We start from the raw sequence: 27,151 nt of genomic DNA on the forward strand, positions 1-27,151 counted from the left end.
CTACGGCGCGGGCTCCCACCCCCTCCAAAGGGCTGTTCATTAAGCTGTTACCCAGATTACGTTCTATTTATTTATTTTTTAGCTCTCTGTCTTTTTATTTTTTTTCCCTAGCATTTTTTTTTATGGTGACATTGGTTAATGAAATGCAGCAAGTTTCAGGTGTACGATTCAACAGTAATGCATATGTATGTTGCACTGTGTGCTCACCAGCCATAGTCAGAGTTCTTTCTGTTACCACATGTTTAACCCGCTTTACCCCATGTACCTCCCCTCTTCCGCCTCCCCCGCTGCCCTCCGTTAACCACTAGTCTATTCCCCATGTCCATGAGCCTCTGTTTACATTTTTAAATGTTATTTTTTTTGACTCTGGATCTAAAATCTCAGCTTTGCAGCCAGTCTGTATGCTTATGGGACATGCCTTCCAGCCGCTCTCTCCCATAATTTAATTAAGGGAGGCACATTCGTCAACCATCATTACGGCTCTGTAGACTTTTTGTGCACAGACGACAACGTAGTGATAAGATGATATCGAGGGTCAAGGTGGCTCTGCAGGAAGCCCTCATCCCCAGTAGCACTGTTACAGCCCCAGCGGCCCGCCTCGTCCCTGCCCATATTTAGCGCCACAGCGATGTCTAGGGGCGGGTGAGACGGGGGAGCCGCCTTCCGCTGCCTCTGCAGTGACTGGCTGGGGTGGTGGAGGGGAGCCGGGGACAAGGAGAGGAAGGCGTGTCCTGGGGAAAGCACAGCCAGCAGTAGGCGGGCTGCCTTAGGTCGGTGTGCACACGGTGCTAAGTGGCATCTGGGTCCTAGGGCACGGAAGTTCTTTTCAGTGTTCTCCAGCCTTCTGGGGAGTGTCACGAAAAGAATAGGCTTCGGGCTAAGAACTTCAGAAATAATATTTAGCGAGAGTTTTATAATTTTAAAAAATTTGTTTGAAAGTGATCTATATATGACAAGTAGTACTAGTTTTCTACTCATATAGTTTCATTTGATAACATTCGACTAAAAGGCTAATTCGAAGGACTACATTATAAAATAGGCAGTCTGTAGATGTAACAAGAATCTTAGAAGTAGTAGAGAATGAAGTTTAAGATTCAGTCACTCCAATCATGAGCTAATCTCCAATCATCTGCTTTTTAACTGAGCAGGACTAGGCAAGGCAGTGCATTTTACAACGGTGCCACCAGCAGCAACCCCGCAGCCTGTCGTGCAGATGCCCAGCTCCCGCCTAAGACCGTCTGAATCAGCCCCTGAATCTGCCGTAACTAACCCTCCGGGCCATTATTCCTGCTCAAGTTCTAGAGCCTATTTTGAGAAGCGCCATAGAATTGTGCCTAAAACAATTTCTCTTTCGGTTCACAAATCTGTTTTCTTGATGTCCGGGTGCCACATCTGTCTTCAGAACGTACAGTCTCAGAACTCAGGTTTGATTTGAAAATATTCCTTTTTTTTTAATCCAACTTGAATTCCCAAAATTTTGGTTGGGTTTTGTACTTTAGAATGACCACTTCACTTAAAGATGATAATCAGGTCAGTGGCCTAGAATCTACAACTCAGCTCTTTAAGGACGAACTTCAGAGGGGCAAACACTTGAATGATGACAGCAGAAGCAGAGAAGCGACCGGCTGCTGATGGTCCCACGCGGAGTACGGAGACCGTCCAGAGGGAGCCGCCGTGGGGCTGGTTTTCATCTCCCTCCCTCGTCATTAACCCGCGGCTCTCCCTCACCCCCTCAGTCAAATACTCAATTTCCTAACTTATGAAGAACAATTACGACCCACGGGGAGAACGGGAGAATCGAGAAATGCTCACACGTAGCTGTCCACACAGGCCTCTCTTCGGCTTCGGAAATGCATTTCTCCAGGGAAATCGCACCTGTTTCCCACGGAGCCTAGTTCCCAAGCCACCTCCCACTGGATTACCCCTAAGGACAGAACAATAACAGCCTGCATTTCCTTTAACGGCAAAACTCCTTTGCTTCTCCTGACTGTCCCTTCTAGTCCTTTTTTCTGGAAAATTACTTATTACCAACTTTGTCCTTAATCATTTAAAATCAATGTCATAGAATTAATGACTCTAGGTTGAAAGGGACAATTATGCATCGGATATGCCTCAAATTCCTTTACAACAAAGATGTTAAGTAGACATATATCTCGAGATCAAAAACTTCCACCAAAGCCAGGGGAACTTACTGCCTGCTCAGCAATGCCCTTCATCCGCAGACAGTTCCAGCAGATAATCCTTCTGCACTGATTTGAAAATCAATTTCCCTAGAGCAGAGGTCCCCAATCCCCGGGCCATGGACCAGTACCTGTCTGTAGCCTGTCAGGGCCCGGGCCACACAGCAGGAGGCGAACGACGGGCCAGCCAGTGAAGCTTCATCAGTACCTGCAGCCGCTCCCCAGGCCAGCATCACCGCCTCAGCTGCGCCTCAGCTCCTCAGGCATTAGATGCTCATAGGAGCCCTGGTCCCTGGTGCCACAAAGGTTGCAGACCGCTGTCCTATAGTATGTATCTACTGGCCCCGGCTCCAGTCCTTGGGATGGTATACAGAGTAAGCCGCACACCAGGGAGACCTGCGAGATCCTGGCGTGCCGGTCTCCGGGGCCCCTTGGCCGCTGGAACAGTCCAGGTGGGAGGCTGTGTGGCCTGGATGGGGCCTTGCAGTGGGGCGGACATAAGGGGTAGAGTCAAGATATATTTTGGAGACAGAACAAGACTTGTCCACATATGAGCTATGGAAATATGGGGGTGGGGTGGAAAAAGGGCTCAAGACAAGCCTCAGGGAACAACCAGAAACTGGGAACAACCAGGTTTGAGATGAAAAAAACCAAGAGTTCAGTCTGGGGTACGTTATGTTTGAGATCGCGACAAGAAGCCCAAAATACCAAGCACGAGTCTGAGATCAGAGATATATGAGCCAGATAAGTAAATGTGAAAGTCACCCACACAGACAAGACTAAATAAATAAAATCGTACTGAAGCAGATGGTGACCACCCAGGGGACAGGATGTGGAAGCACCTGAAGCCCTATTCTCCTCCTCCAATACCTACTTCTGATGTAACTTTAAGTTACTTAAAATTTTTTAAGTTAGTCATGATTCTGGAACTATATCAAATAATTTAAAAAGTGGAATGATGATGTCATTTATAACAATTTCGTCTTCGTAGGAAAAAAATCTACATAAGAAGAGGGTGTTGATTTCCAGTGGAAAACAAAGAGATGAATTTTGAAAAGTGCGATTATTTTTTTCCTAGTTCTCTTTTGAATGCTTTGCATGGTCGTGGGTGGCGGGCGATGGATGAACGCAGCCTTACTAATCTAGCACTGCTGCCAAAGGAAGGTCAAGTAATGCTGCGCCTAGACCACGCGAGAGTCAAATGCCCTTGAACCGTAACAGCCAGCTCAGCAGCCATTAAAGGAGCTTGGCTTCTCCAAGTCAAGCAGGAGGAAACAAGGAGGTCAGTGCCCCGTCTCCCAGCTCAAGGAACGCTCAGATTCCTAAGGAAACATTTTGACACTTACTCTTCACACAGTAAGATCCTTCTCTAACCGAAACAGCTTCCTGCATGGGAAAACCCTCTCTCCTTCCCGTCTTTCTATTTCCAGCCCCAAACCACAACCCAGTTTCCACATGCCCTGGTTCTCTGAGACAGCACTGAGCAGCTGACCCTGGGCTCGGGCAGGACCTGTGCTCTCCTCTGGTCAAGCCTGAGCAGGATCGGAGAACTTTCCTGTTGACAGGACTAACCGGCTCCGCTAATGACATTTTCAAACGAGCAGGGGCAGGGGACAGGTCCGGATTGTCCCCGGGAGAAGCACGTTAGACTTTCTGTCAGTTACCGATCACGGCAACAGAACTCTGTGTGAACACAAAGAAACGTACAAGGGGCTATGCCTCTGCTTTCTGGAATTTCCAATAGCTCTTCTTGAAAACAAGTGGCAAGTAATGTGTTGCTGCGAAGCCTTTATCTGTGTTTCAAACACATGGCTTCTTACTGATGGACGAAGTACCTGGGGAGTGCCCCGCGTGACCGGAAAGGACGCAGAGTGGGGGGAACACGGCTTGTCCTCTCACACTGCTCCAATCAGAAGTTAGATCCGCCCCACGGACGCTGTGCTCCAGTACGAGGGGGGCCTCACACACCGTGACCTCACACACTGTGGCACCACGGGGGACCCGCGCTTCGCATGGGGGGCACACCTTCATTCTTCTTTTTTATTCACATTTATCTTTTTTTTTTTTTTTTTTTTTTTTTTTTGGTGTGAACAGTTAAGCTCTACTCTCTTGGCAACTTCAGTTAGTCCAGGGCTGCCAGCCAGTCACCGTGTTCTGCCCGGGACCCTCAGGCCGTACTCGCCTTAAAGCTGAAAGTCCACGCCCTTCACGCTCCCAGCTCTCCGAATTCCCAGCCCCTAGCAACCACTTTTCCGCTGTTTCTATGAGTTGGGCCTTTTTTTAAAGATGTCGCATGAGTGACGCCATGCAGTATTTGTCTCTCTGTGTCCATCCTGTATCACTTAGCACAGTGTCCTCGATCTTCATCTGTGCTGCTGCGAATGATAAGATGTGCTTTTTGACGGCTGAAGAACCCCATTTGGAATCCATGTACCACTTATTCTTTATCTAGTCATCCTTTGACGGGCACTTACGTTCTTTCTCTATCTTGGCTACTGTGAATAAAATTTCTCTCTAATTGAAATAGAATAAGAACTAAGCCATTTTGTGAACCATTTCTATATTATTTTTACACTGTTTTGAAAATCGTTTCGCTGCTGTGATTTGTTTCCCATTAACTGTCAGTTCAATGAGTTTTTGGTGATTCATGTGGCATGTCTGATCTGGGTGAAGGCATTTCAGAGCCTCATAAATAAAGACTTTTCAGGGACTCAGAGAAAACCTTTTGTGTGTTTGCTTCCAGGCAAACTCAGGTTCTGACATCCTTATCCTTCGATTCACTGGCAGCCACTCAAAAATGTTTCCTTAAATATCCTTGAACTTCAGAAATGAAATACGTAGCATGTTAAAATGGAAGCAACGCAGACTGTGGTGACCAGGGCGCCCCTTAAAGGAAGAGCTCCTTTCGGGAGACACGGGTGTCCACAGTCTCTGCCAAAAGCCAACCTATCTTTTGAGGTTGCAGAAGTTTTTCACCGGAAAAACGCTGCAGACCCCCCCCGCCGGTGGGCGGCCGAGGGAGAAGGAACAGTAGGGCGTGCTCACAGCCTGGCACAGTCCCAAGGACAGTCACAGCAGCATCGTCTACCACGTCGGGGTCTGCACGTCTTGCTGACGTGCCCTTTTTCTGACAAGGAAGGCAGCAGTGACACTTACTGTCCAATGACGCTGAGCACACGTCAGGAGAGATGCCGTGGAAAAAGTGTCACCGGGATCCGCATCCCCATTGGAGAGGGAGCCAGTGCGCAGACACGAACATCTATTTTGAGAAACCGGCCTGTGGAGTTCGTCCGAGACCAGAGGGGAGTTCCAGCCGCATGCACACCGCGGCATCTGCGGCCTGAGGGGCTCGGCGCTGGGCCGGTGTGTGGCCGGGCTGGTGCGGGCCGCCCCTACGGCAGACCCCGGGGGCAGCTGGTCGCGTCCACAGCACCCTAACACGGCCTGACCACGCCTTTTCCTCTCTCACCTCTTATGTCACTTTTGGAAACGCTCCAGATCAGACATCGCACGTGGATTCCCACGCGGCCACTGTCAGATACCCTAACGTCCCGTCAGTCGGGGGAGAAGGAAGGAAGGAGTCGTGAGGCCTGCCGTGACGGTGCCGTCCGGCCGGGAGAGCCTGAGGCAGCTGAGGGGAGCCAGCTCTAGAGAAATGTCTGCGAACAAGTATCATTATTTTCTTTCAGATATTAATTAGCTAACTTAGAGTTCGTTGATATTTTTCTACAAAAACCACAGGGAGCATCACCACAGGGCAAACTGGGCTAGAATCTGCAGCTGTCGATTTGTTAAGTGGCACTGAGTCCACCCCACTTCATTCCAAACCTCTGCACCCGAGATTCCTGCTAAAAGTAAGCGGCACCTTCCAGCAAGTTCTCTCTCCTGACCCTGGCTGCCCACCCAGCCCAGTGGGAGCGAGGCCCCTGGCCCTGTTCAGGGCCGACCCGTACCGCAGGGGCCAGGCCTTGCTTTGCTGGACGGGACTCGTCCATTGTCCCACCGTGGGCTGGGGTGCTCTTAGGGCCCCGTGGGGACGCACCAGTCTGTGCTCGCAGCAGCCGAGCTTCGTTCCCTCGGTCTCGCTGTTCCTGTGACCCTATCTCAGGGACAGGTCTGGTCGCGTGAGTGTCCACCAGCCACGCGTGAATGTGGCCCACTTAACCCGGACCCCGAGGAGTCCCTCTCCAGGTTGTGGGGACGCAGGGTGTGACAGCTGCACACGGCTGCTGGTGAGGACCTCCGCAGCGCCACACACAAGTACGGACAAGCGCTGCAGTCCCTTCCTGTCCTCGGCTTCGGCCCTGCTCTGGCCACCTCCGCTGCCCGCCGCAGGCTGGACAATGGCGGGGCAACAGAAGCGGCTCAGCAAGGTGCAAAGGGGGGCGAGGAGGTCGGGGTGCGGGCACGCCTGGAGGACTCGGGGGGCCTGTTTCCACTTTGCGGGGTAAGGGTGGGCTGGTCCCAGCTCACTGGAGTCTCCTCGCTTTTACTAAAATGGTAATGAATTAGTTTTGCTAATCTTATCTCCTTTACTGTGACAAACCCTGTGGCATTGGTTGCTGGTGGTGGTATTGTCACCTTTCTCTTTGGGTTGAGTGAACCAGCTCATTCCAAGGGACCCGACGAGTTTATCCAAGGTCCCAGGAAGCAGCAGAGCCCAGGGCGCACTCGGCCCGACCCCAGCGCCCTGGCCCGGCCGCCTCCCTGCCTCCTCTCGCCCGTGGTGACGGGACGTCTGCGCCTGTCAGAAGGATGCGGCTTGGCTCATTTTTCACTTTCCCCTGGTTGTGCAATTTGGCGGCTGAGCTCACCCTCAGTGGGCAGCACGTGGTCCTGTGTGCACCCCCCACCCCCGCCCTCGACTCGCCCCCAGCAACTAAGCACAGCAGCAAGGACCAGGGGCTTTCCCGTGCCGCCTTCCGTCCGGCGTGGTCTTTGATTTTCCGGAGTAATCATTCTGTGTGCCGTCTGAATTCCTCTTTCTCGCCATGCACATTTACATTAGAAATGCTGGCTGCTGGCTTTGCACAGCATGACAGCTACAGCCTCTCCTTCTTCACCCCTATTTCCCGGGCTCAGCCTCTGTGGGTCAAGCAGGACCCGAGGGACACTCACGCCCTCCTTGCTCCTGTCATCGAGGGGAGTAAATCCGACACGGATCTCGCAGAAATGGGTTGGCGCCAAGCCCTCTCTGCCCCACCCACTCCGCACATTCACGGACTGGAAGACACCCCGTGTCTGCACCCAGCTTCAGCGTAGAGAGTGCAGGGGCCCACGTCTTGCTGAGTTCCAAAGAGAACGGCATGTCACAGCTTCTTCATCTACAAAGGACCTAAGACCCTGCTCTAGATCCTGACCAGGGACAAGGACCAGCACACGGCCCTCCAACCTCTGCCCTCCGGTCCTTGATGGCAGCCTGGAAGCGAGGCCACTCCTGCTCCCATCAGGGTGGTGAGGGTCCCGGGTCTGCGGCTGAACTTCCACATGGGCCGGCCAGCACAGCTGGCGGTGGCTGGGCACTGGTACAGCGGCACTGTCCCTTCTGCTCACACCTGCTTCCCTTGGGACTCTGAACTGGGGAGCGGGAGTGCGCCCAGAGGGCCCTGCATCTGGCTCTCTTCCAACCATGAAAGGGACAGTGCAGACATGCGTTTGGCCGAACCCCTGATTTCCCATTACTACTGCCCATGTGTTCAAAAACAAACGTAAAAACCAAAGGCTGGTGTCTGCTGCACGCCGTGACCCCCACGTCTGTCTCTGGCCCCTCCGGCACTCCCACGTCTCAGGATGGACTGTGGACCACAGCCCGAGAGCTCGCCTCCATGCCGCACGTCTGAGTACCACGCCCGGGCGCTGCCCACCGAGCAAACTGCAGACGATGCCCTCGGCGACCGCCAAAGACATCACCGGCTTTGCCAGTGTAAAGCTCTCGCCCGGCCAGCTTTCCACGTCTGAAGGCTGATTACTATGCACCGCTTCCACGGATCATTGCAACGATGAAAATACCCTTTCTGACTGAAAAACGGTTGTTCCTTGGAAAGAATATAAATGGAGGATTTTAATGTCTTTTCTACCGATGTCTTTGGAAAACATCAGAGATCCTGGCTTTAAGAATCTGCAACTCATAATTAATTATTGCCACCAATTATTTGCCCTGTGCCAGACATGGTGGTATGGTTCAGAGTTTCAGAGATGACTCGACTCTGTCCTCGAAGAACTCACGTCCAGTAATAAAAGCAGGTCTAATCTGGAGGCAGCCGGAAGACAGCTGTTAGTGCAGAATAAGAATTCTCTGGGGTGAGGCCGTAGCAGCGTGAAGGGTGAGGAGGTGGCTTGGGAAGTCCAGGAAGGTCCAGAGACCCCTCTCTCTCAAGTCAGCGATGCAATACCTGAGTTCAAGGCAGTTTCGGTGGAAAAGGTCACGTGCACAGCCTCTAACGCAGTCCCTGAAGGTTAAGTGATGAAACACTGTACAGAGGGACGGACGTCAGCTAACGACTGTCACGGGAGGCACAGCCACTGTGGTGACAGGGTGACGCAGGCCGGAGGGCTGCACTCAGCTCTCCCCACTCGGAGGGCGTGAGGAGCAGTGATGCTCGAGCTGGGCTGTGACGAGCAGGAATTGGCCTGTCGTCAGGGAAGAGGAAACGGGCCACGCGGGGATCAGACAAGAGAGACTGGACAACCAGCCAGTCCTTGGCACTGAGCTGTCCGGTGCGTAGCGCGTGCTAGATGCTGGCGTCACCACGCGACGCGGGGAGAGGACTCTGGCCGGACGCGGCGGCCGGACGGTCTCAAACAGGAAGGCTCGGCGTTCCACGCGGCGCGGCGCTGGCCTCTGCCTCCCCGCGGCATCCGCGCGCGCCCCGCACCCCGCGCCGCTCGGTCCCCAGCCCGCAGGCCTCCCCACGCGCCCGGGGCTCCACCTCATCAGCTTCCTGACGCCGAAGCCGTGTCCCCCGACCCGCTGCCCGCTGCCCGAGGCCGTCTCTGCCCGTCGCCCTGTTTTACTGTCTCAGGGTATTTAAACCTGAAATGCGATCTGCTGTGTCGTGCGCGCTCCTCCGACGGCGCGGCGGGCTCTGTGGAGATCGCGACCTGGCTCTGTCTCGGACGCTGCTCCGTCCCCAGCGGCTGTTGGAGAGCGAACCAGACCGCTGCGCGCGTGCGCCAGCTCAGGCGTGTCCACGGTCGGGGCAGTGAGAGCCACGGGAAGGGTTCCCAGAGGGGACACTTAACGGCCGAGCGACGAAGACGCAGTAACCCCCGAGGAACTACGTCACCGGGGCTCCCAGGAACGGGCGGCGACTGGACGGCGGCGTCCACTGCGGCCGAGCTTCTCCGGGGGACCCCGGCGTGCGCGCCAGCCAGCTGAACGCCGCGCGCGACACGCGGAGCGCGTCCTCCGCCCCTTCGGAGGGGACGTCTTTCCGCTCGTCCACTGCCATTTCACTGCGACAGCTCCTTCCCTGTGGCTCTGGACGGCAGGACTGCTGTGCTTAAGGGAAACCGCCTGGGAGAACAAGCCGATCAGAATAACAAGGCGCACAACAAGCAGACCTCGCCAGGCTGCCCAGGACTGTTTAACTAGTACGTATTTATGCATTCTTTATAAGATTTCTTGTTAAATTTTTTGAAATGAAGGAAATAACCTATGAGAAGCAAAGGCAACTTTTAAAAAGTCGTTCTTTGTTCAATGCTTACATATCAAGAAATTCATCGGAAGGACAAAATTTAACAAATGAAAAGACGTGTATGACAGTGTCAACAATATCTTTATTTGTAAGAGTAAAAACAACAAAAGAAAATATTCTCCAATTTGATGGAGCATTATATAGCTAATAAAAGTGATATGCATTTAAAGCACTGAGACACATAAGTATGATGAAATATTTAAGTGAAGATAACATTGATACAATGTAGCATTAATAATAGTGCAATATGGGGTCAAAACAGACTTTGGAATATGACAACACTGATCCAAATCCCATTTAGTTACTAAGAACCAAATGACCTTGAGCACGTCCTTTAACCTTACTCAGCATCTGTTTCTGCATTTGTAAACCAGAAATGCCAATAGTGTCAATTTTATCTCATAGGAACAACTTTTTAATTGGAATTCACTTATAGAAAGTTGTGCTGAAACTCTCATTAAAATATTCGTGTGAACGTCAGTTACTCTAAAAACCTGTCACCTTCTTTGCAACACACTTTCCATTTTAGATTTAACTCATATCTCATCACTGAAACAACCAGCAGAACCTGCTGCTGTGCTGTGAGGTGCTTTGCAGGACCCGAGAGCAGCCTCCCCGGCAAATGATTCATAAAACTTCAAAACTGAGACGCAGCAGTAGAAATGAAGTGCTAGCCACGTGGAGAAATTATGCCTCTCGTTTTGTTTTCTTACGCTGCGTTCTTATTTCCCGTAAGCCGTTTTCCTTAAAAAAGGAAGTACAGTGTAGTTTCGCTCAGAAACTTGATTAAGAAACACTGAACTATTAATAGAGTATGAAAGAAAAAGAAAACATCACATAGAAGAGAAAAAGAAAGCAAAATGAGTAAAAGAATGTTCGTAAGAACAGATGAAATGGAACGATAGGTCTGTGCGTTATCTTCACGGAGGCGAGTCCAGATGATGTCACGTGGTCTGCGAGCAGCATTTCATATACTCAGTGGTTTCATTTCGACATTCGGCCATTCTAAATCAAACAATTTACAAACGCCGAGATGATGTGGCTTGTTGTTTCTGGCTTGATGACTTACATTGACGGCTAGGGACACAAAACACATGACCAATCTAACTGCACGTGGCACCAGAGACTCAGAGCTGCAGAGGACACCACACCTGGCTACAAATACTTAGCTTCTTTTGTTCCTGCGTCATTGGCAGCACTCAAAGAATATTTTAAATACCAACAGTCATTTTTAGAGCCTCTTATGTAAGTCTACTGGGAGATTTATACTCGTTTACCTAAAGAAGTTTTTGTTAATTGGTGCTATAAATTTGAAACAGTGCAGTTCTACAGCCCAATCTATTTCAATCTAGATAGCTGGAGGTGAGAATTAAAGTGTTTCTCAAATGTAAGGCGCATACAAAATAATTTTAGTTCCCCATCCTCTTGATGCTTTCTGTGACAAAATGAAGATTGGGCTAGATTTCCAGTCCCGAGAATTTCCCCTGACAGTCAGGAGTGTCTTCACATGGCCCCATTTACCTGGGCGTAAGGTCACATTAACGTCAAAATCAGCTCTGAATTTGTCACTACGTAAGGAAAACCACATCTATAATTAGTTCCTGCCCCGCTGCCTTTATCCCCGACGAGCAGGGAGCAGGGTGGCCGCCCAGGGCAGGAGGACCAGGAAGCCGACTGGGGACAGCGGCGAGCCCCTCCCCTGCGCGGAGAGAATGACCGCCCTGTGCCAGGCGTCCTGGCCCTCGCTCAGCCCCTCTCTGCGGGTGACCTGTGAGTGCACCCTGCCCTGCAGGCCGTGCTGCCTCTCTCTCTGAGTCAGCCGCGTCCTCCATGGGAACTGGAATTTCTCTATCTGAAATGCCTGCATATTTGGGGAGTGTGTTCACCAGGAAAAAACGAATGAACAAACAAGCAGAACCTCCGGGTTTACAAAGACTCTGTGTCTGTAAGAAACCCAAACTCCGTTTCTTCCACTGCACTATGCGGCTCACAGAGCTAACCAAGCGAACGCGCGTGTGGAACGCAAAGCCCGCCCTCCCCTGCTTCCCGCACGGAGGCACGGGCGCCCCTGGAGGCAGCCAGCGGGGGCGGCACAGGGCGTTCCCCCAACGCGGACTTCCCTGTCTTTGGCATGGGGATGGAGGGATGAACGGGCAGCATGGCGGGCAGGGGCAGCTCAGGGGTGAGCGATGAGCCGCAGAGTCGGAGCTGGTTTCGGAGCCCGGCTGCACCGGTTCGCAGCGCTCTGCTCTGAGCGAACTCACCTGGATCTGATTCTCAGCTCCCTCGCCAACGAAGTAAGGTCAGACCACCGAGGCCACCGGATGGCTGGTCAGTGATGAGCGTGAGCATGCAGAGCGCTCAGCACATGACGCAGAGCTGACTGCAAAAATAAGGCTTCACCGTGTTTTTAAAAGGCCATACTCACTAATCTTTAGAGAAATGCAAAACAAAACCACAACGAGCCACTATCAAAAAAAGACAACGTGAGCCCTGGCGAGAATGTGGGAAACCTGGCCCCCTGCACTGTCGCTGGGAACGGGAAACGGGGCAGCCTCCATGGAGAACAGTACGGCTGCTCCTGCAAAAACTGAAGACAGAACTGTCACGCGATCCAGCAATCCCAATCCTGGGTATATATCCCAAAGGACTTAAAGTAGGACCTCAAAAAGATATTCACGCATATTCTGTTTGTCAGCTGCGTTCGCAATAGCCAAGAGGTGGAAACAGCCAAATGCCCACTGACAGATGAATATATAAAGACAGCGTGGTACGTACATACAATGTAGTATTACTCAGCCTTACAAACAGAGAAAATTCTAACACGCGCTACAGCGCAGATGAACCCCGAGGACATTATGCTGAGTTAAATAAGCCGGTCGCAAAAGGAGCAAATACTGTTTCCACTCACGTGAGATTAACCTGGAGCGGCCGGCCCAAGTCATGGAGACAGAAAGGAGAGGCAGGGCCAGGCCGGGGGAGGGCAGCGGCGCGGGGTCCCGGCTTTGCAAGAAGGAACAGCTCTAGAGACCTGCTACACAGCAACATGAGCACAGCTAACCTCACTATACACTCCAAGTGGCTAAGAGGGCACACTTCAGATATGTGTTTTTAGAAGTCAAAAAGTTTTAAATAGGACACAGTAAAAAAAAAAAGTGTCTGCAAGGACACGCCCAGGCTCTGCCGGTGCCAGGACACTGGCAGCGGGGAGCCAGGTGCTGGGGGTGAGGGGACAGGAGCTCGGCCAGCGCAGGTCAGTGCACGGCCCTTCGGGGCCCTGGGCAGAGGAGAGGCTGCTCCGAGCACCCCTCCTCCCTCAGCTGGGGGCTGCTCGGAGAGGGGGCCCAGAGGTCGGCGCGTGCCTGAGAGGCATGGAGAGAGACAGACTGGAAAGCGGAAGAAGCACCGGCGGGGCGGGGGAGCCCCCGGGTGGTGGCAGGGTGAGGCCTGGCGACGCTCTCCACGACTGGCTTCTCCTCCTGGGGAATGACCCCTTCTTCAGTAAAAATGGAGACAGCCGTGCTTCCCTAACAGGGGCGTGAGAGCTAACCCAACCTGTTGTGTTTGGAACATGCTTTTTATCCATGACACACAAAACACACTGTGATTTTTACAGAAAAGCAAACTCTGGCTCATGACCTCAACAGGGAAAAACAATAAACAATTTCTATATGCCTATTCACAGGGCTAATCATTTACGATTCGTCTTATTTATGAATGTCAGTTATTACCTCAGTACATCAAAGTGTGCAATCACTCTTACATTCTTACATGCGTTACGAGTAATAAATCAAAGGTTCTTACTTAAAACAAGGAAATAGTTTCGAGGCCAATTGTTTTTCTTGAACCATGACTCAAGAATGTGATTCTATTTATTGTTCTTCCTTTCTCTCAAGATAATCTTAAATATTTACGAAAAGTAATAACCAGATTCTTTCTACTTCCAAAGACAAAGGAGGAAATTTCGCCATGTAATGGGGGTGGAAGAGCTTTTATACAATTAATATAATAGATTTTCTCCCCAAAGAGAAATAATGGGACCTTTTGGAGGGGGTGGTTTATAAGAGGCCTTCCATGTCCTAAGGTATGACGAGAAGAACATCCATCAGAATCCCTCTTGGAGGGATAGTCCACGATATTATATTGAGAGTAAATATTTCCCCAAATTGTGTTCCATTAATGTGATTCCCCATGCTTTGTTTTTCTATGTTATGTTGCAGCTTTGACAACGAGATCATTCAGTTGCTGTGCGACTGTTGCTTAAGGGGTTTGGATGATGAGCAGGAAAAAAAGCAGAAGAGAAATCTCAGTAGAACTTAGTGGATATTTACAATCATGTGTCATCCTGTAAAATGGCTCGGGCTTCTCTAGAGCTTAGTTTCCTTATAGTTTCTTTTTTTATGTTGCAATAACCCTTTCTCTGCTGGAGTTGTTTTGCCACTGAAATTTAAAAATTACGTGATTAAATATTTTGGATGCGTGTCTGTGTCTATCTTATAGGAAACTTCCCTCCGCACTTAGATCTGAAGGAGCCGCTCACGGGAAGTTAGTAAGTAGCAGTGCGGTCGTGGAAGCGACAAGGAAAGGGAAGCACGGCCCTCAGCCCGTCGTTTCCGCCTTCAGTGGCTCACGGCGAAGCCTGAACCCGCGTCGCTCTCTTTCGCCAGTGTTTCTTCACGGCAACAGCAGGGACATTGTCACTGGCTTCCACGTCACTGATGTACCCTGAGTCCATCGGCTGTGACCTTTCCACTGTGGCATCTCTTTGAACTTGCTCTCCACCATGGAGCAACAAACATGTTTCTGTGCAGACGACGGAGGAGAGGAACTTGCATATATACATGAAATATATATTATGGGCAATAAGAGGAAAATGAGGAAATAAAAGGTTTTCAGTAAAGTAGAAATTTCTGTGAAAATCCCCAGTGCATTTTTGAAAAAAAAAAAACACTGTAAACAATCCTCGTGCATCACCCGGCCTGACGGTGAGCTGTCTGTCACACAGCGAACCCTACACCATGAGGAACCGCAGCGATTCCAGAAGCCGAACGACACACGCTCTGTCATGTCCCCTCGCTTCTCTAAATAAACCTCGAGTGTCATGAGACTGCGGCTCGGCTGGGCTTCACACCCCCGGCGCTGGGTTTGGGGGTGCGCCCTGCAGTGGGGTCTGCGTCTCCGGCCTGGCCGCCCAGAGCCGCGGGTCCTTAGGGCCCAGGCGTCACCTGCTCTCTGCAGTGGCCTCAGATTTCTGCCACTGCAGACCAAGACGCATTGCACTGAACAAGAATTCATCACCTGGAAGGAAGAGAAAACACGGCTGCCCTGGGCTGTCCTAAGAAGACTCCGCGTGGGCTGAGCCAAGAGGACACGGACGCTCCGCTCGGAAGAGTGGACACAAAGACAGACACCGTCGACAGAGGCCGGACCTATCAATGAAAGGAGAGAGGCAATGGGTGTCCCCGTGTCCCTCAGGCCACGCACGACTGAGAGAACTGGAGTTACAGACAGTCAAGGGATGGAAGGAGGACAACTGCCCAAAAGCGTCCCCAGGAAGTGAGGAGAAAGACATTGCCCTGACACTCCATAAAGTTCAGGCGTGAGGACTGTATCTGAGATTGCGTAGGAAGAAGAGGTTAAACATGGAAAATATAAAAACTACATCTTTATTCAAGCAATATGTGCACAAAATTGAAAAAGTTAAAAGGTACAGATGAGCACAAAAATAAGTACTGTTAACAATCTGCTGCATCGTTCCAGGAATTTTATATATAAACGATGCATCAATATACCTTTTAAAAATAGGCTTATTTAAAAGGGCCACCAATTTTTAGGTTTAGTAGAAACTATATTATGTTGATGAGTTTGTTTGCTTTTCACGACGTACACCCATGACCTTTGAACTTGGGAGCCCCCGTGTCATTCAAAGGTGGGCCTCAGCAGCTGTGGCAAGTATCAGACTCACCATCTGTGGGCCGAGCTTGCTAAATGAGTCTTCCATTATGTATTTTTAAAGTCGAGGTTACAGAATTTCTTGTAAAACATTGTGAAAGGGTCAAGAAATCTGGACAGCTGTTTCTCTAATTTCCATTTAAAACCTATTAATTTCATGTTAGTATGACCGTTACGTTGTTAGCAAGCAAAACTGCATTTAAAACAAAATCTTCAACCAGTTGTGGCCTATATGTATTTAATCTCGGTTCAAGGTAAAACTTCATAATGTGGTCTTATTCATCATATCAACCAACTGTAAAACACAGACCTTTAAGCAGGCAAAGAATTTCAGGACGTATACGGATATCGCCTATAGAATTATGTCATTTGGAAAGTAGTGTGTCATTATGAAGAACTCGCAATGCATATACAGCTAACCTCACTAAAAGGATGTCTGAATGACCTTGAAAACAATGGCTCTGTCCTAGCACAGATGTCCTCTTCTCTCTGAGGACGAGCCTGCCCCGCCTTCTCAGTTCTCCCTGACCTCCGCCTCTGCCAAATGCCCCGTCTCCTTTACCCTCCTCCCTGCCGCCTCCACAGCCCGCATCACCTGCTAACGCACCAGGCAAGCACTTGCTGCTGACGTTTGCTGTCCACCTCCCCCGCCGCAGCCAAAGCGCCAAGAAAGCTCGACTCCCCTGCAGTCCTGCTCACTGACACGCCCGGGGGCCCAGAACCTCGCAGCCCATACGACATATTCAAAAGTCTGTTAATGAATGGAAACGGGAAAGCAAAGGACTCACCATCAGGGAATAATCCAGACTTCGTGTGACCTGAAGCTTATAAAATTTGGAAGGGCTCTCTTTAGGGAAAAAAAATTAAAGTATCTTACTTCTGCAAATTTTACAAAAACATATGACTATGAGAACACATGTGCAGCCTGTTCCAGGGTGCGTGAGTGGCCTTAAAGGTTAAGTTTCATTAGTTTCATGGTAATGAAAGCTAGAGTTTGAGGATCACCACCTTTTCATGTTTTAGATAAATACTGATATCAAAAGATATTAACTATTGTTATGTGGAAGAAACGAGTTACAGATGGGATGCTTGATATGATGCCGTTTGGTAGAAAATGGAGGAAAAGACATACAAAGGCTGCCTCTGGGTAACGGGATTAAAGGTGTTGTTTCTTCCATTTCCTTGTCTGTATTTTCCAAATTAAATAAATGAATAGGAATTACAGTCATCCTAAGAAAAAAATTGTAATTTTTACTGATAAAAACACATTCAGTTACAGTTATACAGATGTGTTCTAATAACTTTTTTTAAGAACTGGTCAAGATTTGAAAACAGACTGTAGCTACAACCACTGCCGGCCCGACCAGCCCCATCTCCCACGCCGACGCACACTAGGACGTTAACCAGCCTCGCTGAGTGCCATGGAAGGCACCCTATAAAATCCATTTGGCATGATCAGAAGAGGTGAAACATACACAGACAGTAGACCTGCCACCCACAGCAGGGCGCCCAGGCAGACCTCGGCACGTCCCCCGGAGCCCTGCCGTGACTTACCAACCATCGAACCATCGTTAGTATTGTGAACTGCATTCACTGATTTAACGGCAACAAAACGCTTTACGACGCAGTCGGAAGCAGGTCAGTAAGGGCCCGTCACGCCTGCCACTCCCTCGGGAGCGTGGAGTACCCTGCAGTTTGGCCCGCTGGGACTTGGTCGCTTCCTTTCCTTTCCAATTTCAGCATTAAGTTCCATAAAAGTAGCTACTTGGATGTCGCAAAGAGTACAGCCTTTATCGGAAGGACAGGAGACGCCGGAGCAGGGGAGACGGGGGCCAGAAGGGGCGCGGGCGTCGGGAGCACAGCAATGAGGAAGCCGAGGGAGGAGGACGGCTCCAGAAAGAGCCTGGGGAGAGATAGCACAGTTGTCACAGGGACCTCTGGTGACAGTGACGCGGGAGTGCGCCCCAGCGGAGAGCTGCTGCACTGAGCTGCCTCAGGGCACTGTCCGGAGTCTGCTGGCCACACTGGCCACACTGGGTATCGCGCCAGCAATGAGCACTTACTCCCTGACCCGGCTCTCACTAACGCGGTGCAGTGAGCTATTTCAACACGCAGACCTCCGGCGGATGGGGAAGGAACGGCGCCGAGGGACGAAATCACGAACTTGGAGTCGAGGCTGGACCTCGATGAATAGTGCCAGGAACGCAGAGGCTGGAAATCAGTTTAGCCCGGGGAAAAGAATGAAAGGCTGGAGGTAAGAAAGACAAGAGCGTCTCCCCATCCTTGGCGAACGCTTAGCCAACGTCACAGCTTCCTGACTTTCTTCTCTCCCACTTGAGAGGGCGGCACAAGCACACTGAAGGAAACGGAGTCCCCGTGGCAGGCGAGGGAGGCCAAGGCCGCTTACCATGCCCGGCGTGCGAGTGCGATGCCTTGCGGGGCGCGCGCGTGGGCAGAGGGCTGCCGCCCGTCACCCTGGGGGAACCGCAGGGAACGACGGGTATGAGAGACGACAGGCCGCGCCAGCTCAGGGCCAGACCAGAGACTCCCTTCTGAAGGCCACATGCCGCATGGTGGCTGTGGCCCCCCGTGGAACGCTAATCACCAGGGACCCAAGAAGGGTGGGTGGCTTCTCGCCAGAGCTGGCGGGACGAATACATGCATTTACGTCCTCCCAAGTCCCACAGAAACGTCAATGCATCTAAATACGTTTTAGAAAATTCAGAAGGGGTTTGTTGCTAAAGGTCCCTTGGAGCAGCGAGGAGCTTCTGGGGGGACCGGTGCTGACGGGGGACAGAGCTAAGCTGCCCCCATGCCCAGAGCCAGGAAAGAGGACTTGGAAAATGCGTTTTCCCAGCAGAATTCTGCAGAATACGCAGAGGCCGGCGGGGAGGAGCGAGCGCTGGACAGCGCCGGGCTGCTCACAGAGGCAGCACCTGTCCTGTGCCCCCTGATGCTGATGGCGACGTGCTCACACTGTGGACAGGGTGTTTTCACACGAGACTCCAAAATGGACGGCAGGTGCAGAGAACCGGGGCCTCGTCGCAGGCAGAGGACAGCTGCACGTCCTGCGGACAGCCATGCTCCCAGGTTACGGGAAAGCACGCCTGCCCTCTGCCACACACACGTCCTGGAGGCAGCGCTGATCTGACCCACACCTGTGCTTCTAGCCAGGCAAATAAGATGTCTTACTGTCTTGGCCACCAGCGCTGCTCAGGGGCGGGTCTCACCTACAAATGTGACCAAACGGCCAAGAAGCTGGAAGAAAACCACTAAACTCCATAAGCAGAACTCCTCCGAGAAAATACAAAACACGACACGAAATAAAACGCGGGATTAAAATGCATTTAATATCTTCAGAGAGATTCTAGGAAGTTCTGAACCTACTAAAAATGAAATACAGATGGCAACCAAACATTTAGGAAGGTGTGTAAGATTCTCCAGATCTTTAAGACGGGAAAAGGGAAGCAGTGATCACTCCAAGTCAGCGTGAACTCACGAAGCACAAGTCATGCCTCAGTCATGTCATTTCCTTTCTCGAAGTCATCAGACTAGCATCGGGGAATACCGGTGACCGGCCTGTCTCTCTGGTGTTCAGCAATCCATTAAATAAATGGTTTCATGACACAATGCCCTGAAAACAAATGATATCCTACCAGCGGCCTACAGAAGGCTGTACCATCTTTAGAGGCACCTGCAATTGAATCATTGCTTCCTACAGGCTGTGAACTTCTCCAGGGCAGGCATCATTTTCCTGTACTGCGGTCAGTCTTTCTCCACTGTCCAGGGGGTATTAATGACAGGCTCTCAGTAAGTATCCGAGAGTGGTAATTAAATTTAGTAGCTCGATTACATTTAACGCAAGGCCTTGTCCGAAAGTACATGAGAGGCGAAATGGGAGGAGCTTGCTCCCCAGTTCTCAGGGGACGAGGCGGGCTACCCCTTAGCACTGGCTCCCAGAGCGGCGTATTGCTGCGTGGTGCGCATCTGCAGGGACTCATGAATTCCTGACCCTAGTGGGGACCGCCTCCCCTCCCCTTGCTGATGGCCCCGCGCCCCCTGGAACGCATCCCACACGCGCAGGGGAACCTTCTTTCCCCTTCTTTCCTGGCAGTGAGCCCGCGACGGCACGTCCCTCTGCCCCGCCGCACAGCCTGCCCGCGCGCCCTTCCCGGCGTAAGCCTCCCCACCTGGCCCTGGCTCCCTTCCCTCGTGTCCTTCCCCCGCCACAGTCGCATCTTTGACGACAGCTGTGGCACAGGAAGGGGCAGAGACATCTAACCCAGCACGGTGTCTGCAGTAAGACCTTCCTCGGGCCATCCCAAGTGAGGGACAAATTACAAGGACACCAGGAAGGCCCCCATTCGTGGCTCCCTGGTACCTACGGAAAAGAGAAGCTGAGGACGCTTCTCTGAGACTCACTCCTGGCCCCCTAATGCCCACTTGAGAAATAATGCTTGTGAATTTGTACGAAGGATGAAATAAGACGACAGATGTGCAAGTGTTTAAAAAACTAAGATATAAATTATGTGAAATTTCAAGATAAATTATTTTTTGTGTCCTCAGTATAAAAATTGGCAATTTTTACCAATCTTAATTTTAAATGCTCAATTTTCCTAAACATAAGAAAATCTAAAAATAACTTTTATGGTGTCACATTCTTAGAAGTAACAGAACCTACTCATTTCGGCAAAATCGGAGACTGGGGGAATATTTTGACAGTGGCCAGGTAACCTCCAGTGAACAGCACCCTACCCTGAACACAGGGGCACCCCAAGGGGGAGAGGGAGTACTTCTGCCCCGCTCGGGTGAGCCCACGGTGGTCCACCTGAGGCGCCCCGACCCCGTCAGCATGTGTTGAAGTTGCGCAGTGAGGGATGCGTGTGGCACATGCTCCACATGCTGCGAGGCTTCCTGAGCTAAACGTCTGCTGAGGGAGTGGGGTCCGAGCTGATCCTCAAGGGTGCTGACAAGAAGGGCAGAGGTGCACGCCAGTCTGGGAAGGAGCGGGGGAGGGAGAAATAAGGGTGTGTCTGACAGAGAACCAACCAGTTTAGCAACAGTGAAGAACATACATTCACAGTATCGGGGTGCTACGTTTGTACGAGCGGGTCCCAGGAAGACTGTGGAGAGATTTCAGCCACATGCTATGGAAACAGTGAGTGTCCGAGATGCTTCTGTTCCGGTACCTATTGTGGCTTGTGATTTTCTTATATTTAATTATAGATACAAAGCCGATAGGTCAGATGAGTTGTTCTGAAACCAAAACTCCCAGCCAGGTCCATGTTATCTCTTGGGACAACTAAACACACATCACAAAGGCGGACAGGTTGGGGGTCAGGCCAGCACCTAGGAACAGAGCTGGCACGTGTGAGCGTCTGTGCGCGTTGCGGGGAGGGGCTGCCTTATCCAAACAAACTTCTTCACACTAGGCTATGATCGCATGAGGCGTTTTCGGTTATTAGAATTTCCATTTTTAATATATAATCTTTTAGTAAATAATCTTTTCAAGTTATAGTTTTACTAAACGTTTCCTGACTCGAGAAATACCTGTTATATAAAATTAAGTAGAATAGAAGTAAGTTAATGAAATTACAAGCAACTGAGCTGAACTGCGAGTGTCACAGTCCTTGGATGCATCTGCATCATCGCCACCAGAGGGGCCCGCACGCACTGCTCGTTCTCAGAGCCCGCACGTCACAGCACGCGGGCGTCACGGCACCGCGAGGGCGGCCTGCAGCCCACTGTGCTGTGTGAAAGCGGCTTCCGAACAGGCCGGCACCGTTATTTTTCCTGGAGAACGAGAGCGACTGAAAGCATGAGCTCTCACGCTCTTCACGGTGTTTGGAGCAAACAAAAACGCCTTTGTGTCTGTGGCGCCACTGTCAAGATGACACACACACTTCCCTGAAAGCTCCTGAAGGGGCTCGCTCTTTGCCAAGGTCCAAGATAGAGCAGACTGGAACGCGAGGCCTGAGATGTGCCAGCCCAGTGTCTCAGAGGCGTCTCCCAGGGCGTGAGCGCAGCGACCGGCAACGAGGCCCGGACCTCGGCCCCCGCGCCACCCTCTTTACCCCTGTGCCGCCAGCACGGCGAGTGGCCCACGAGCTCACCTCTGGTGACGCTCGCGTTCCTTAAAACAAGGGAGACCTCCATCTTCGAACCGCCACTTACGGCCAAAGGGACTGAACTGGGACTCAAGCTGTTACAAAAACAACAACAGATGAAAGTTTTAGAAGACAGTAAACATTTACCGGGTTTTGAACAAAAATAAAATTCAAGGCCTCATAGAAATAACAGAATTGAATGAGCCTTGTAAATAAGAGTAAAAAGGATAGTAACATCACACATATTCTCTCACAAGCCTGACTTCTAGCAAAGGGACGAGCCATAACAAAAGTAAGAGCCCCAGGTCACTGGGGACGGTCACCCACGCGTCCGGGTGCTCTGACCCAGCGCAGGACGACCCTGCAATGCGCTGGGACAGGAGAGAGCGTGCGCCTGCGGGTGGGGACGCAGGACCCCGAGGCACAAAGGAAAGGGCACGGGGCCCTGGGAAGGGACAGGGCGACAGACCTCGGCCGCCGCCCTCCGTCCCGCAGCAGGCGTGGCACGCCATCCTTGTTCACAGGCGACAAGGCCAGGCGCAGACGGCTGGGGTGGCCGCCCACGCCGAGCCTCACGGTGGGGGACGAGGCCTGAGAGGGCCGCGCGGCACTTCCGTGGGCCGCGCCCTGAGCTCGCCCTCCTCCCTGCGCCCTTCCCGCCGCAGCGCCCAGAACAGTTTGTCTCCCCAGCTTCACCCGCTTCCCCTGCAGACCCAGCTCCTCGGGAACAGATGCACACGCTGCATCCGTCCTGTGCTCAGTGTCTTCAAACGACACACTTCTTCGGACAGCCCTGGGGGCCGGAAGTCTGGGACGAGGCTTGGGGGAGACGGTCCCGGCGGGCAGGGCATGTTCCTCAGCAGGCTGCGGGGCACGGCCAGGTCCTCCGCATTCCAGCTCGCAGAGGCCCACGGCCTCGGCCCCCGGCCTGTCCTCCCGCTCCGGGGCGCACCGCGCCAGCTCCGGCTCCCGCTCCCTGCTGCCACTTCCTTCTTCTGCCTCGGACACTCCTGCCTCCCTCTTTTAAGAACCTGGATGTCCAGGATAATCTCCCCATCTCAAGATCCCAAACTTAATCGCACCTGTAAAGCCCCTTCGACAATGTGACAGTCGCAGGGTCTGGGGATGAGGACATGGACGTCTTCGGGAGGCTGTTATTCGGCCTAACAAGTCCGCTCTAGACTGGAGGCAGGTCTCCGAAACACTGGCTCGGTGACCCCATCTACGAAACAGGAATGAGAATACACCTGTGTCGCATGGCCAGCGTGTGGGTCACGTGAATTGACATGGCTGCAGGGCACGAAGCTCTGCCCGACTCACTCTAAGCACTGGGCGTGCTGCACATCAGCCCCTGTTTTGCTGACCGTCGACTTGATTGTGTCGCGGCATTTCACCCAGGGGCCAACCATCTCTCATCTCCTCCTTCAGACCAACACAAGCCGAAGATGCAGAAGAAAGGCTTTCACTTCGTTTTAGCAAGACACACTCTAACGAAATCAGTTCTGGGGGAAACTTTTCCCATCTGACAGATGAACAGAATTCATTTAGGACACTAGCTGACATTTTATCTTTTTCCCTTTATCTGTGCTTATCCAAGTATGTCACATACTGAATCTTTTGCAATCGATCCAAAGTATTCAGCAAGAATTTGTTAAGAATTTACTACTGCAAGGCCCAGTGCCGAGGACGGCAAAGGCAGAAGTTCGGGATTTGCACAGCTGTTCATGAGACCAACCTGCAGATCATCACAGAACTGGAACTAAAAATGTGCCTCAGGTGACAGGATGTTCCACGTGCTAAGTGAGCGTCCAGACTACAGCTGCGGAGGGGGTGCAGGCTGGGGAGAACCCCTGAAAGATGGGATGATCGGAAAAGGCACAATTCGAGGGAGGCAGCTATGCTCACCACTATACCGCCACCGCCACCGCCACCGCCACCGCCACCGCGGCACAGTTAAAGGGAGGTGTAAATTTTGGATAGAGAAAAACGAGAGGAGGGACGAGGTGACTCTGAGTATGAGCAAAGACGGAACAGCTCAGAGCTGTCAAGAGAGCGCAGAGCAAATGGGTCCTCCGCAGCACGCACGGCAGTGTGGGCGCCGAGAGAACCAGGGCAAGCGTGTGGCCCCCTCCCACGGAACAGGGTCAAGTGCCATCATCGGAGCCCCTCCCGATGCAGCGGGAAGAAGCCAAGCAACTTGTAGACAAAACAGTTCATCCGAGAAGGCGGAAGAGACAGAACAGCCGTCTCCAAGCCGGAGACGTTACATGGGCTCCGCTTCCTGGTGTTATAAATGCAGATGCAGCCGCCCCCTCATCGGCGGGAACACGTTCCAAGACCCCCAGGGGGTGCCTGAAACCGCGGGTGGCACCGGACCCCAGATCCACCATGTTTCCCCTATAAATACACACCTGCGATGCAATTCGATCTATAAGGCACAGCAAGAGGTTAGCACGATAGCAACAGAACAGTTATAACAATACACTGTAATTACAGTTACGTGACTGGCTTTGGAGCCGACATGAAGCACAATAAGGGTGACGACCACAGCACTGCGACAGCGAGACAGTCCCTCTGGTCACCGAGATGGCCGCTCCGAGACCGGGGCGGGCCGTGCACACTGCGTGGAGACGCTGGGCAGAGGGGTGAGTCACGTCCTGGGTAAGATGGAGCAGGATTCATCACACTACTCAGAGCGGCGTGGAATTTAAAACTTAAGAATTGTTTATTTTCGGGACTTTCCATTTGGTATGTTCAAACTGCGGCTGACTGTGACGGACTGAAACTGCGACCGCAGGAGAATGACGGCGTCTGCAGGGTGGGCGTAGCAGGAGGCCCGAGGCGGGAGAGCCGTGCTTCCCGGACATTTCAGATGTGCCCAGCCCCGTGCCACCTGCCTCATGCACAGCAGGTCCTGTCGGCAACTCTCTGCAGCAGGCATTATGCCCGTCTCACAAGACGAGAAGCCAGGAAGGCAGCCTGTCGCCCCATGTCCCACACACGGCCGCCTGTCACCAAGCAAAAGCAGACTGTACAAATGAAACCAAGTCTTTCCTGGTTTTTACTTTTGTTTCTTGAAAAATAATGAAGTGAAAGTCCCAGAAGAGGCAGAAATGCAATAATAATAACGTGCTGAATAATCTCTGTGTTGAGTGACAGGTGCAAGCCAGTGGCAAGCGGGGAGGTGGGCGGCCTTTCCCTCTCCACGTCCCTGTCCCTCCAAGGCTCGCAGTCCCGGGAAGGGCGAGTCCAAGAGGTCAGAATGGCGTGGGGCGGATGCAGGGATGTCGTGAAGACGGTCCCACGTCAGGAAGGACAGCCGTGCGCAGGCCGCCGCCGGGCCCCTCCAGTCCTGACCCGTCGTGTCCGGGAAGGCCCAGGACGTCTGGGCCCTCAGCGTAGCCACCGCTGCCTTCCGACGCTGAGGACATGAGCGGCTTCTCCATGAACACACGTGTTTAACTGGGTTTAAAGTTCCAATCAGATTGTTTTCTCCCGTCAACCAATGTAGAAGTTCCCAGACTCCGCGGCTCCGTCGCGCCGTTTCTCGGGGTTTTCCACAGTGCCCCAGGCCAGAGGAACGCCTCGGGGTTAGGTTAAGTCGAGTCCGAGCAATGCGATCGATGTGTGTGTCCTCTTAACATAGTCGCTGTTTGGAAGAACAATGCCCATCAATTAGAAGAACTATTACTCTGCCCAGAAAGGACCGCTGTCACTGACGGCAGGGACGTGCGAGCTGGCTGGGCACTGGGCAGCCTCTCAGACCGTGGACCAGGCTGGACGCCGCCTGCGTTTCCTGGTTACACGTGGCGGTAACTGCTTCTCATCACAGCGGCAGCTACGATGGTCTCATAAAGATGTCATATAACAGAAAGGGATGCAGCACATTCTAAGTCGAACCGTGAGCCACCTCGAGCTAGGGCTTTGACAGACGACACTGCCTTGGAACTTTAAATGTCCCACGGAGCCCCGTGAGTCTGAGGGCGCTGAGGGACACAGTGTGGGAACCGTGATGGCCCGAGAGCTCAGCTATGGAAGCGAACTCTCAGAAAAGTCAGTCACGTGCAAGTCCTCCACCGTCGAAACGTCTGTTTACTTGTGGGGGGCGGGGGGCTCCTCTGGAGGGAGACTGGAGGAGCAGGTAGGAGTCGAGGGGCCACCCCCCACGGTCTGCCCTGCCCGGCTCGGGGCAGTCTGTCACTCACGTGACGTTTCTCACAAGAGTCAATGTCTCCTGCCGACAAAAATAGTACTTTCCATCCACTTCATCCTTCCGTGTAAGAAACAACGTGAAGTGGTAAAAAGGGAACAAGATTTAGAGGTAACTGGAGGGGGCCCTGTCTCCCTCACATGCCGAGGACCTAGGCAGGTTACGGGTCCCAAGCGGCCTGATGATAACCGTGTGAAACACCCGAATAAAACAAAGCTTTCGAATCGACGTGCTGAGAATCACCCCGTTACCAAGCGCAGCTCCGGCTCCGCTCCCTGACACTCTACAGGGCAGGTGTGGGGTGGAGCCTGGACCCCTCCCTTTAGCGAGCGCCCCCTACTCTAACCCTAGGGACACAATTCAGGCAGATCACATGCTGGGCCATATTAGCAAGAGACGTCTTTAAAACACTTGCAGACGTGTATTTTCACCTCCTCAGTAACATTTTAAGGTAGACGGGACTGGCGGTGTCCGCACTGGCAGGGACGGCAGAGGCAGCCCAGGTCCCTGCGGGGTCAGAGGCTGCGATGGCCATGTACCCGCCATCCGCACATGTCCACGCACCGACCTGTGCATTCCGTGAGGAAAGCAAAATACTGATTTTCATATCTCTGGTACTTAACAAAGCATAAACGTTTAATAAAAAAATTTTTTTTGAATATACAGAAATACCTAATATTTCAAATAAAGCACATTGTGAAAATTTTTTCGTTTTTTCTCAATCAACAAAAGTCCTGCCAAGGTCTACGGCCTTGCCACCATGAACGAGCCCGATCCCGTCTGATCCGGAAGCTAAGCAGGGTCGGGCCTGGTTAGTACTTGGATGGGAGACCGCCTGGGAAGACCAGGTACTGTAGGCATAAAAAATTTAAAAAAATAAATAAAAGTCCTGCCAAAATGCTCCCCCACCCCCCAAAAAAAATCCTGAGCTACAGTTTTCACAGAGCAGAAACTTCCTTGTTTCCCAGTAGCTGAGCAGAAAGTGACTGTCCCACAGCTGGGGAA

The 27,151-nt window shown here is 52.0% G+C and overlaps 1 protein-coding gene, 1 long non-coding RNA gene and 1 pseudogene across 29 annotated transcripts in view; 2 read left to right on the plus strand and 1 right to left on the minus strand.

Moving 5' to 3' along the window:
• LOC120614244 (uncharacterized) overlaps positions 1-27,151 on the minus strand; it is a 183,930-nt gene that overhangs the window by 143,463 nt on the left and 13,316 nt on the right. For 13 of the 28 annotated variants that reach the window (XM_039877041.1, XM_039877039.1, XM_039877030.1 and 10 more), the window contains exon 3: positions 21,943-22,031. In XM_039877041.1, coding sequence (XP_039732975.1) covers positions 21,943-22,031 — 89 coding nt within the window. Of the gene's footprint in view, positions 1-9,939; positions 10,955-12,141; positions 15,307-19,153; positions 20,826-21,065; positions 22,032-23,018; positions 23,159-23,256; positions 23,619-24,436; positions 25,484-25,591; positions 26,998-27,151 lie in introns of those variants that run through there. The other 15 variants (XR_005655897.1, XR_005655895.1, XR_005655898.1 and 12 more) reach the window with 11 other exon arrangements.
• Positions 12,575-19,459, plus strand: LOC120614246 (uncharacterized). Its single transcript, XR_005655905.1, has 2 exons — positions 12,575-12,647; positions 14,378-19,459. It is a non-coding gene; the product is annotated as an uncharacterized LOC120614246 (long non-coding RNA).
• Positions 26,889-27,006, plus strand: LOC120614263 (uncharacterized; annotated as a pseudogene).

The sequence above is a fragment of the Pteropus medius genome, unplaced genomic scaffold, assembly GCF_902729225.1.
Source record: "Pteropus medius unplaced genomic scaffold, Ma_sr-lr_union100, whole genome shotgun sequence".
NCBI classification, from domain to species: domain Eukaryota; kingdom Metazoa; phylum Chordata; class Mammalia; order Chiroptera; family Pteropodidae; genus Pteropus; species Pteropus medius.